This window comes from Xyrauchen texanus, chromosome 40 (genome assembly GCF_025860055.1).
Source record: "Xyrauchen texanus isolate HMW12.3.18 chromosome 40, RBS_HiC_50CHRs, whole genome shotgun sequence".
In the NCBI taxonomy this organism is placed as follows: Eukaryota; Metazoa; Chordata; class Actinopteri; order Cypriniformes; family Catostomidae; genus Xyrauchen; species Xyrauchen texanus.
In genome coordinates this window covers 8,741,105-8,753,061 of record NC_068315.1, presented here as the reverse complement: position 1 = coordinate 8,753,061, position 11,957 = coordinate 8,741,105, and the positions used below count along the sequence as shown (strand labels likewise).

At 35.9% G+C, this 11,957-nt stretch overlaps 1 protein-coding gene across 3 annotated transcripts in view; it reads left to right on the top strand.

The window, feature by feature from the left end:
• Positions 1–220: 220 nt before the first annotated feature.
• Positions 221–11,957, top strand: part of LOC127633461 (protein quaking-B-like) — a 51,909-nt gene continuing 40,172 nt past the window's right edge. For all 3 annotated transcript variants that reach the window (XR_007969214.1, XM_052112584.1, XM_052112583.1), the window contains exon 1: positions 221–913. Coding sequence is in view for 2 of the 3 variants with exons in the window: in XM_052112584.1 (XP_051968544.1) it covers positions 772–913 (142 nt within the window). In the remaining variant the exon portion in view is untranslated. The remainder of the gene's footprint in view (positions 914–11,957) is intronic.

Here is an 11,957-nt window from a genome sequence, read left to right as displayed (position 1 = left end):
TCAAACACATGTGGGATGTCATGAGGGTAAGAACATGATGAGAGAATATTTTGGTGAACTATGCCTATAATGTATTACTAAGAACAAAAGATGCTAATAGGAGCTCTTCTCAGCCTGTTTGTGTACAAGTTTGTGCGCGTGTGTGCGTATTTGCGTGAGGGAGATAGAAACATTGATTGTGCAAGTTTCTCCTCCCATTTGCGACTTCGCACGATGGCAATGTTGAGCAGTCTAGGGGTTGATCGTGACCATGTGATAGCCAGCTTTGGGAGAGAGAACGCCACTGTCTGAACATAGAAAAATCTAAAGGAGTTTCCATTGCGCGAGAGAAAGATTGCCCCTGCTTACAAACCCGTTATTCGAGTTCTCTCAAAGGCATCGACGGCTCGGTGAAAAGTGCTGGAGAGAAGCTGTTCCGAACAGCCTGACATCTCCGTGGGTCAGAAGAGAGACGCAATCTCAGCTGGCATGCGGGAGTTTTCGGAGTCATTTGACGGCAAACATTGTACAAAATAAATAAGAACTCGTTCGCAGATTCTTTTCCTTGATTGCGTCATCAGTTTGGTAATTAAAAACTCTTAACCGATGACTGTCGGTGATACAAATTTGCATAATTATTTTTGAAAAAGTAGCTACTGCAGGGCAGGAGTTTGAATCCTGGAATAAAACCGGGAACAGAGATTACACCCCTCAGTCGCCTTTTTTGTGGGGGACTGTCGTGTTTTCCCTTTGCTCAACACATTTCCGAGGTTTATAGGCAATATTTGAAACATGGTTGGGGAAATGGAAACGAAGGAGAAGCCCAAGCCGACTCCTGACTATTTGATGCAGCTCATGAACGACAAGAAACTGATGAGCAGCCTGCCAAACTTCTGCGGTATCTTCAACCATCTCGAGAGACTGTTAGATGAAGGTGAGAGGAAGAGAGCACATCCATGTTTTTTTACACAAAATAGCCTTTGGGTTTGGATGATCTGCGGATGCTTCGTGTTGTTATAGTTCTCTTTTCGAACTTTGTCATTCATTATGAGTCATACCTGAATGCTTTTGTTTATCATGATAGAAGTCGGGTATTCTTTTTTATTGTGTAGCTGTATAATTCGGAGCTTTTCTGTGGTGAAATTGCAATACTATGACGTTTGTGAGATTTTTTTTTTTAGTCATGTACAAGAAACATGTAACTCCTTCAAACAATACAAAGCAACAACTGAAAATAGCTTTGCCAAAATACTCATTATTTTATTTTTAAGAAAAGGCTCAAAATATTCGACTGTAGGGGGAGAAAGTCATCCTTTCAGAAGACTGTAAATTCTTTCGCTGTCCCTCGACGGGCGTGAAGCTGCTCGTCGGCCCTGCCCGGGTCACGCACGTGAGGGATTTGTAACCGTTGATGCCCAGAAACTTTTGCGGCCTGTGTGTCTGGTATCGCCAGGTGGCGTTCTCCAGTTCATCTGAGGGGTGTGGATAACTCACATCACCCCTAAATCTAATCTAGGGCTGTAATGATCTCATTCTTTACATGAACACTATCGTCTGCAGATTAAAGCAAATAGAAAGTGAGGACACTCTTTCACTATTTAAGGATTCGATCTTTTGAAAAGTACAAAAAGTGGGTATGATTTTAGAAATGTTTAAAAGTTTTTACTGAAATGTGTAAAAGTTTAAAAGCCGATTATATAAGGAAATATGGCGCGCGCGAGCGCACACACACACACACACATGTTGTGTTTCCATGTTTTATGGGGACTTTCCATAGACATAACGGTTTTTATACTGTACAAACTATATATTCAATCCCCTAACCCTACTATTATTTTGTATGATTTATAAGCTGTTTTCCTCATGGGGACCGACAAAATGTCCACACAAGGTAAAAAAATCCGGGTTTTATTATCCTTATGGGGACATTATTTGGTCCACACAAAGTGATAAATACATGCTCACACACAAACACACACAGCCTAATTGGGCTATTTTCACGAAAACTCTCAAGAACATGCCCTGGTACTATTTTACTCCAAAATCAAAAGAAACAAAAATTAAACAATGTTTTATATACTGTATAGAAAATGTCAGCCTATTTTAGACCAATTAAGATTTTGTACGTTGTAACATTATTTTCATGATAGTTACGCACATTTTACCTCCGAATTATTCTTACTGCAATGCAACAATTTGGTTGTTTAATTAGTGGTTGACCGAAATTCAAGTGGTTGACGCTCAGTGTCCGATGTATCGATATAAATCCAGTATAGCCGATATAAATGCTGTTGTACATAATACAATTTAACAACATTGAAGCAGATGACCACACATTTTCTAAAGTAAAACAAACATTTATTTTATGCAATATTTACTTATTTTCGGATAAACTTGAAAAGAAAAACATTGAAAACAAAACCTATTGACTATGCATTGACAAATCTATTGGTCGATTTTGGAACTGATGCAAGGGAAAGTGAACTTTTTGTTGTACTGTTAAGTGTCCTGAAAAAAAAAATCTTAATGGCTTTTTTTTTTTCTTAATGCAAAATATAATTTAAAGGTGCACTCAAAAGTTTTATTCATGTTGTCTTGGACACTGACCTCTAGTGGTGTGGATGCAGCATCATTCAAAATGAATAGTTTTATGTAACAGATCCCAATTTAGAAATGTACTATTCACAGTGAGTTTAATTTAATAATTTAATGAAAGTATCCAATAACATATCAGTTACTGAAATTAACCGAGCAGTATTCAGCTGATCATGTAATCTTAACATGGTGGCAACCGTGGGGGGGACCCTCTCCATGTAGAATAAAACAGCTTTTATAAGGTTACTGATATGACTGGAGTCTTCTCATCTCCAGATCTCCCTTTTTCTTTTTTTTTTTACACATGTTTCCAAATTGCAATAAATTTTTGAGGAGTACACTTTTTTAATGAGGAAAAAATTACTGAGTGCAACTTTAAATATGACAAGGGCATTTTCTGATCAGATTTTGTGAGAATCACCCTATTGTGGTTATATATGGGTCCATTCGTCTGCAATAACAATTCAAGGAAAGTTTTTATAAAGCTATCTCAAACTGAAAGCTGAATAGATCCGAAATGGCACAGAGCAACTGTATTTCTTTACTAAGGGCTTAATTGAAAACTAGAACGTTTTTAGTTTGCTAAAATGCATCACTGAACTGCATGGCTTGGATGTGTAGACTCTGAATGTATGTAATCAAATCCAAACAGACAGGCTGAGATATCTTCCATCAAACTGATAAAATCAGCACATATGTATCAAATCAGAAAGCATCATTATGAGCCATGATATACTGACAGGTTTTGGGGAACTACTGGTTACAGTTGAGATCAGGCTACTTGTTATATTTATGAAGTTAGTGGCAGACCTATTTTTAACACATACTTCAATAGCAAGTCATCTGGTGTTACCCTTCTGACTGGTATGGTATTGTGAAACAGTTTTTGTATGTAAAGAAATTAAAAGTTTGAGTTTTTATGTTAAAGTGTTCTATGACAAAACACCTGAATACTGTAGAACAGGGGAAGCTAAGTGCCTGATAACAGAAATACTTCTCCCTTTTTCTCTCTCTTTCTAAATCACACAGCACGTGGCCCTGGATTATTTCATTCTCAGTTTATTGCTGATAATCCAGTGGAATATAAAGTTTATCACTGTAATACTTTCACAGAGAGAAGGGTGATCTGGTAGATTTTTATATCCCCAGTATTTTGTCATCCATATTTGAGTGGATTCAGTCTAGCTGGTTCTCTGGTACAATGAATCTGTTCAACAGATCTCAATTGTGGCATGCTGAACTATGTATGTGTGTCATAAATAACTTTACTAAGTTTGAGATTTTCAGTTACTTTGTTTAGAGCTAATTTAGCCTTGCTTGTTCTCTTCAGTCATACAAACTGCGATGAGCAATTGCTGAAAAATAGGTGGAACTACAGTGTTTAGCTTTCTTTGATCTCCTTTGATCTCGCAATCTTCTAAATATCACTAATGGGTTTTATATTACTCGCTGCATTTTGTATAGCTTTATTGGCTCACTGTAGATTTATTTTTCTTATATATGAGGATCCCAGTTCTGTCAGGTTATTTTTAAGAGGGTACTTTATAATAAGCTTGGTATTTTGCGTGAGCATTTGTAGGCCATTTTTACACCCACCCATTGCTTTTTTTTGATACCAGAGAATGTTGTTTGGGTCTGCGGTTTTCTAAAGTGTTTATGTTCTTGGCTATTTTCTACCCTGAACTCAGTACAATATGTTTTTAGTTGCTTTATAGTTCAGGTCTACATTATTTTATGTCAGGTTTCTCAAGACTCTTCCTCATCAACTTAACCCCTTAAACTCTTGTGCTTTTTTGGGATGTAATACACAGTTTTTCACACTCAAATTTAAAGGCTCATCGTTCACATATACTTTGGACTAATTGCAAAACATTTGTGTAATTTTTGACACAGCCCACCAAATAATAATAAAAAAAGACTCCAATTACTCATAAATAATATTGTATATGTTTACAATCTTATGCTGAATAACTGGTAATTCTGGTTCTTTTCACCTCAGCTCCCTCCAAATAGTAATTTTTTATTCCAATAGATGGCAGGAAGTTCTAGACATTGTTTTCGTCTTATCACCTTCTGCCACAAAAGTGGCGCTATAACGCATTTTAACCCTCTCAGATGTGCTCGTCCATTCAGTCTAATTTTTATTTCATGCACCAGCCTCAATGTTTCATCGAATATCTCACCCTGTGAGTGAACTAGAAGCTCAATCTAGGTGTCATTAGAAAGCTGATCCTCCCTTTTGCAGTGCTATAAATTTTGTTGTCATCAATAGTCGATAACATATATTTCCGACGATTTGTTTAGCATACTTTTTCTGCGTGACTGCATATTTTGTTCTGGACATTTAAGATATAACATTGGATTATTCACAAATGCAAGCTCACTGAAAGGTAAACCATTTTTATTTGTAATGTGGATACGATATAATGGAATCTCGATGTAAGCCATAGGTTGATTCCCCCAAAAAACGTAAACACTGTGGCATTATAAAAACATTGCTCTTTTTGTTGGAGCATCCCAACCAGCCTGACACAGCAACATTGGCTCAACTAATGGCTTGAGTTTGAGGCAAGGCTGTCTGTTTGTCTAACCAGTGGAGGATGGGGGAGTGTTTGGGAAGCATGTTTGAAACAGTTAATTGTTTTTGCAATTCCATTTGGTGCAAATCACAATTCTGAGAAGTTGAAATTGAAATCATTTGAATTCTATTCATAACACATGCTCTTAAGTGTGTGTTGTATTTATAATGTTACAGATTCTCAAGGGTTGTTCAGACGTTCTACTACATAAACACAAGCACATAATATTTAATAATCTGCATTATTGAGCATTATTGGTCTGGCTATTATGAAGCTTCAAAATATGAATTAATTTCCTTCGCTTCTCTTTGTGTTCCATCTAAGGTACAGAAATTCGAATGGCATGCCAGTAATATAATTGTTTTGAGTTATTAAACCATCATAGAAGAAAATATCTGGGAGAAGATTCAGAAGCAATGTTGGACCTCTCTTGAAAAACTCTGGCTTTCTCTTGTCTGATTTCAATTTAAAGAGGGACTACAGACCCCCAAGTGTTCTTTCAGTTCTTTCAATGTATCTGTTTGGCAATAATTCTGCATTCAGCTGAACACATCAATTGCATTTAATTAATGCTTGGGATTAGTAATATTGGGCCTGCGTTAATAGCATCACACAAACATTTGTTCATAGTAGTTAGCCTAGATTAGGATCTTCTAATAATAACTTTCTTTGAAGTCTGTCATCTAATGATGATGTGTGTACATTTTTTATGTTAAAATACATGCTCTTATGTGTAATGACAAATATTAGTAAGCTGTTTATATGTTGAATTTTCTCCAAAAAGTGTTAACACTGTGGTGAATCTGGCGATATCAAAACATTGCTCTGTTTGTTTGAGCATCCCAACCAGCCATATTTTAACAACATTGACTAATGGCATGAATTTGAGGTGAAACTGACTTTTTTTTTTACTAATGGCAGATGGGAGGACTATTCAGGTTTGGAAACCATTAGTTTTGCTATTCTGATTGGTGACGCTAGTGCAACAGAAATTACACACTGCAGTTTTAATTAATAATTGGAATAGTTGTTATTTTGCCAAATGAATGTCTCCATAGCATCATGCATTTCCTAAAGGGTTGAAAGTTGCTTGGGGCAAAAATGATATGAAAAGTTGAATTATGACTGATGTATTGACCTTTGATTTTCCTTGCTTCATGGTCAAACTATAGTCACCCCTTCCAAACATAGCCTGTAACATGAGTAATCTAGAGATTTGACATGCATGATATGACCACGACAAGGACACACACGACACACAATGGAGTGAAGGACTGATCACATGAATCTGTGACCACTTCATGACTGTTAGAGGTGCTAAGTGTTTCACACATGTCATGTGTGTGAGTATGTATGATTGTACTTGATTATAGTTTGCAGAGAAGTGAGCTAAATATGACAGAACCTCTCTTTGGATACATTCAGGGATGCCCTCAATTTGAAAAACAAGTCATTTAGAAAGTAAATATTATTACTTTTTTTTAATGTAAAATGTTTTCTGTTAGGGTTAGTCTGTAGTAGTTGAAAGTGATCACACACCCTGACATCGACCCTATTCCGCTGAGTTACTGATAATCACCATCTCCCATCAGACGTTTTTGGTATGGTTTATAAAATGTGAATTTTAGTTGACTGTATTACAAAATAATAATAAAAAAAACAGTTTTAGGCACCACTCTGTGGACATTACACCCAGAAACTGGAGCTCACAAATGCCCATACTTTCCACAACACTTCTAGCTTTGACCACTGGGGGCAGTGGATCGATTTTCATTAAGCACTGACCGATTTCAGCTGAAATTGTTACCTACTGTCGCTAAATTTACAGTGAGATAATTCTAAATAGTTACAGGGTTAAACATCATTAATACATTAAACATAACTTTTTCTAGTTATGCTCTGCTTTAAAATATTTAGCTATGAAATTGCTCTTTGTGAGTGTAATAGCTTTAAAAATATTTTGAAAAACTCTTATCCAGTAATCATGAAAGTTATGGATTTTCATTGGTCAAAAGGTTTGGGAATCATTTAGTTTTATTTAAAAACAGTTCTATGGTATGTTCCCAATTGGTGTGTGTTTGTTTGTATGTATGTTCCAGAAAACAATTTCAATCTGAATGTGTCCATGTACCTATTAGTTATTATCATGTAAGTGCATGTTCCACAGCAATGTCTTTCAGTATGATTGTGTGTGCTGTGTGTATGTGTTTCCAACTCTCTAAGAAACTTACTGACCTTTTTGTCTCAGAGTGCATGTGACATCCGCGCTCTTTGATTTTGACTGCATTAAGCCATTACCTCCTTAGCCAGATCCCGTGACATAGACCGAGCGAGACACAGAAAGACCCAGGGGATAAGGGTATTGGTAGAGGGCATGCAAACTAGACATCCTCCCTCAAACTCTTGGAGAGAGCATTCAGGACAAATATCACAAAATTAACATTCACTAAAAGGAATCCTTCTGATATCTCTGTAGGGAGCAGGTGTCATGGAACAGGCTGAACTCGCTATGCAACCTACAAACTAATAGGGACTCACACAAGTTATTATATCTTGCATCAGAAAGCTATTTGGCATTAGAAAAAAATCTGGATTATTAAAGGGAGAAAACAGAAGATTTTCATAAACATCTGATGAAATTGGGTGCATGAAAAACTGCTATGACATCAGCAAGAGTTTTTCATAAAATCTTAATGTCAGGACTTGTTTTGGTCCTAATCTGTCAAAGTCAACATAAATCGCAAAATATTTTAGTGAAACAGGATATTCAAAGAGAACAAAATGTTTTTATTTTAAGTTAAGATCAATGCTGCCGATTGATCTTAACTTAAATTAAATCTGAAACATTCATTGAGTTTAGTTATTAATCGCAATCAGAAATAACAAAAACAAAGATGGAAACAAAGAAAAACATGTTTATTGCAAAAGCCAGATCTCACTCAGAGGAGAAATGGCCTTTTGGATTGAAACAGCATTGCTTGTCAGTAGCAAACTATCAAAATGTGTGCCTCGAACTATAGGGTGGCATTTCTAATCTCATTTTCAAATCTTTGCCTCTGTGGCAAACTGCAGATCTTGTGTGTTTTTGAAAATTCTGTTCAGTTGTTTCTCTTTGTCACCTCCTCTTTGACACGATAACAGTGTTGATTATCAAGTTTGTCAGTGCCGTCGCCCTGGTCTCATCTGTCTCTCCTGCTCTTGCCAGACAGCTTTGTTTGCATCTGTAAATCCTCAATACTTATCTTGCCCTTAACTGCCAGTTTGCCTTCTTTTTTTCTTGATACATCACAAAATCTCTCCCAGCAAAAACTTGATCAGTGTCATCCAGTCACAACAGCTTGTTACCGCTGTCAATTACAGTCACATCGAGATGATTTCATAGAGCTTACAATCAGAGCGATGCAGTTATGAGTCAAGGTGCACATTCAAATTTTTCTTCAAATGTGAAGAATCAGGATGAGATGTACACATATCAAGACGAAGCATTGAATGTGCAAAAGAGTTTATTTTAAAGGAATAGTGCACCCAAAAATTATAATTCTGACATTTACTCACCCTCAATTCATTCCAAACCCCTATGGGTTTCATTTTTCAATTTTACACAAAAGATGAATTTATGAAGAATATCATGGAGTGACACTCTTTTCCATATAATTAAAGTAACAAGGGACTAGGGCTGTTAAGCTCTAAAATCAGTGTATTTTTTACTCTCATAAAATAAGATTTAGTCATTATTGTTTTATGTGAATAAATGAAGGTACATTTCTTGTTTCAACATTGTACTTATGACTTTTTTGTTAGACAAGAAAACATAGCTTCATACCATGTGACACACTTTTGGACTTTCAGCCATTGAATCGGGGTAAAATTGAACAATTATCGAGTGGAGCCACATTGAGATCCCCATATTTCTGGAATTTAATAATATATGGTCTTAGAAATTAAGAATCAAAAAAGAAAGTTTGTTCAGAATCAGAATCTAAAAGGTTATCAAGACATCTTTAATACTTTTGGAGATATAGTCACTTTGGAAAAACAAACGTTTGGAAACACCAGTGGCATATAATGCAACAAGGGGTGCTGAAGTGAATGGATTTTAGTTTTTGACCTGCTTATCTCTGTGAAAATGTAAAATAATGTCACTGACACCTTTATAAGGGAATTTTTTTGACCTGTAGTTTTGCTCCAAAATCATAAGGGAATGTTTTCATTTTGACCCCCGCCTACAAAGAATGGATCTCTCAATAATTATTGATCCATGGCTATTAATATTTTGGCTTTCATAATAATTTGTTTTATTTCTTTAGAAAAAGTATTAACAAAATTTAAACCAGGAACATTTATGGCATTTTGCTGATTTCACATGGAATAACCCTGCTTTGAGTGAGAAACAGACATGGAATTGTTTTTATTCACTGACCACATTTATATGCATTTAAAAAAAGGGGATTTGCAGAAAGCGGCATTCTGAAACATCATATAAAGTATAAAACTGATTTCCTCATTAGGGGGATTAAGAGAAAGCAGTTTAACACTCCTGGGTTTCTCCTGGAGAACGCATGTGCGTGAACAGACCGAATAACAAACACCATAGGATGGAGCCCAAGAACAAGTCAAAACAGGAAAGAATTCAACATATCTAGGAGTACAGTGGGAAAGGCACATGCACTATAAACTATATCCATTTCCATTACCATTCACCATTGTAAAATATTTGCCGTCTGTCACATTCATGTATATGTATATGTGCATTGGGGGAATCCCAGAGTTTTACATAATAGAGCAACCCCACTATTGCAGGGCAATTCCGCTGCAAGTTGCGATTGAAACAAACATGGAAACAACTCTAGAATATTTGTAAATAAATCGCAGCAACAAAGAATAAAATAGCGAAGTCTTCCTCAGAAAATTCTGTTTCTGGAGAAAGCTGCTTACTGACTGATCCACATGTATACGGGAGTAAAGAGAAAGCCGCTAACACAGTGTATGTAAATGCATACACTGATTTTGAGTCTTAAGCAGCTTTCTTGCAATAAATGGCTTTCTGGTGTCCATGTAAACATAGTCACTGAAACAGCATTTGGTTGCAAGAATTGCGAGGACCAATTACTTTAATGTTGATGCTGATTCTATCAATGCATCAAGAGATGCAGTTTTGATTTTAATCTTTGTTTTATTGACTTTTATGATACTTTTATGGTGTTTTTTGTTTCTTCTTTTATTATTATTTTGGAGCTTTACAGCCCCAGTCCCCACTCACATTCATTATATGGGAAAGAGCGCCCAGGACATTCTTCATGAATTCAGCTTTTGTGTTCCACAGAAGACAGGAAGTTGGAAGGTTTTAAACAAAATTAGTAAATGATGACAGACTGAGAGTTTTCTTTTTGGTGAACTATCCCGTTTAATAATGATTTTTGTCAGTTGACTGTTAATTTTAGGATGTTTTATGCATGTAGCATCTAAGCCTTGGTTAAAATTAAAGAAGTTGAAATGGCACAACCTTCAATACAGGAATTTGCTCTGGAATTGAAAACAGCATTCAGTTCGAATATATATTGTCAGAGTAAATGGGAATATTGTTATTGCATGTACACATTTGTTTTGACACTGTCACTAAAAGCCTGACAATTGCAGTAACTGTACAGTCTGCTCTCTCAGTATGAACATGAAGGAGTCATCGAACAGTTTCCTGGCAGTGAGCGATTATCCAGATGGTTTCCCTGTTTGAGGTCTGCTCTTTCATCCCTTTAGCAGCCTTTTCTGTTTTTTTTTTTTTTTACCTTTTCTTTGCCATGTTTTCTCTGTTCTTCCCAGCGTCTCTCATCTCTCCTACACTGCCACAGATGGCGACTACTGTCTGTGTATGTGAGACTGAAATACTCTGTTTTTGATCCAAACTCACCAGCTTGTCCTGCACTTTATGGTGGACTGTTATATCAAAAATAAAAAAGACTCATAAATCTGTGCCAACTTACAATTAGTCACTGCAGAAACTGCATTAATAAGAAAATATTAAAAATATTTTACACCATAAAGTAGGGATGAGCACAAGAACTTGAGTTCTTGTAGGTAAAAGTAATGATCAATCATGAAGACAAAATAATTGCATGTCTACTTTTTTCAACTACAAAAGAGTACCAACCTGTATTTCTTAACAACTTTAAAGCTGTTTGTAGTCCTACAACCCGGAAGAGATTTAGCCATGGGTTCTTAGAACTTTGTTTTTAGAATAATGGTTATTGATTTATGAATAAAATAATCTACAACATAAATTACAGTCATACCTCAAACATGAAGCTGCTGTATTTGTTTTATACATACAGTAAATTAAGTTGGATTACAAGGATGTAAGTTAAAATGCTTGACAAATCAGACAACCTTTGTAGTCCTTATGTAGCAACTTGTGTTTTAAAGAAATGTATATACTGTATCTGTTGAGTATTTGAGTATGCAACATCAACAGAATGACTATCCCTATCATTAATTATATGCAAATTTATTTCTCTTGATAACTTCACTTTTATGTTGTTTAAATTAATCTCAGTGTGTGTTAGACCACATTTCTCTGAGCCTTATGTAATGACACACTGTGAAGTAGTGTTTGGTAGAGTAATCACATTGTTTGCATCTAGCATCCAGCGTGGTCTGAAGACCGCCAGCTCTCGCAGGCAACAACACTTTTGTTTACCAAAAGACCAAGGATTGTGTCTGACATCTCGCATTAAATCATGCTTTCTGCCAGCACAGATATTTGATTGCCAGTTCTTTCTGTATAAATCACATGAAAAATGACCAAAAATG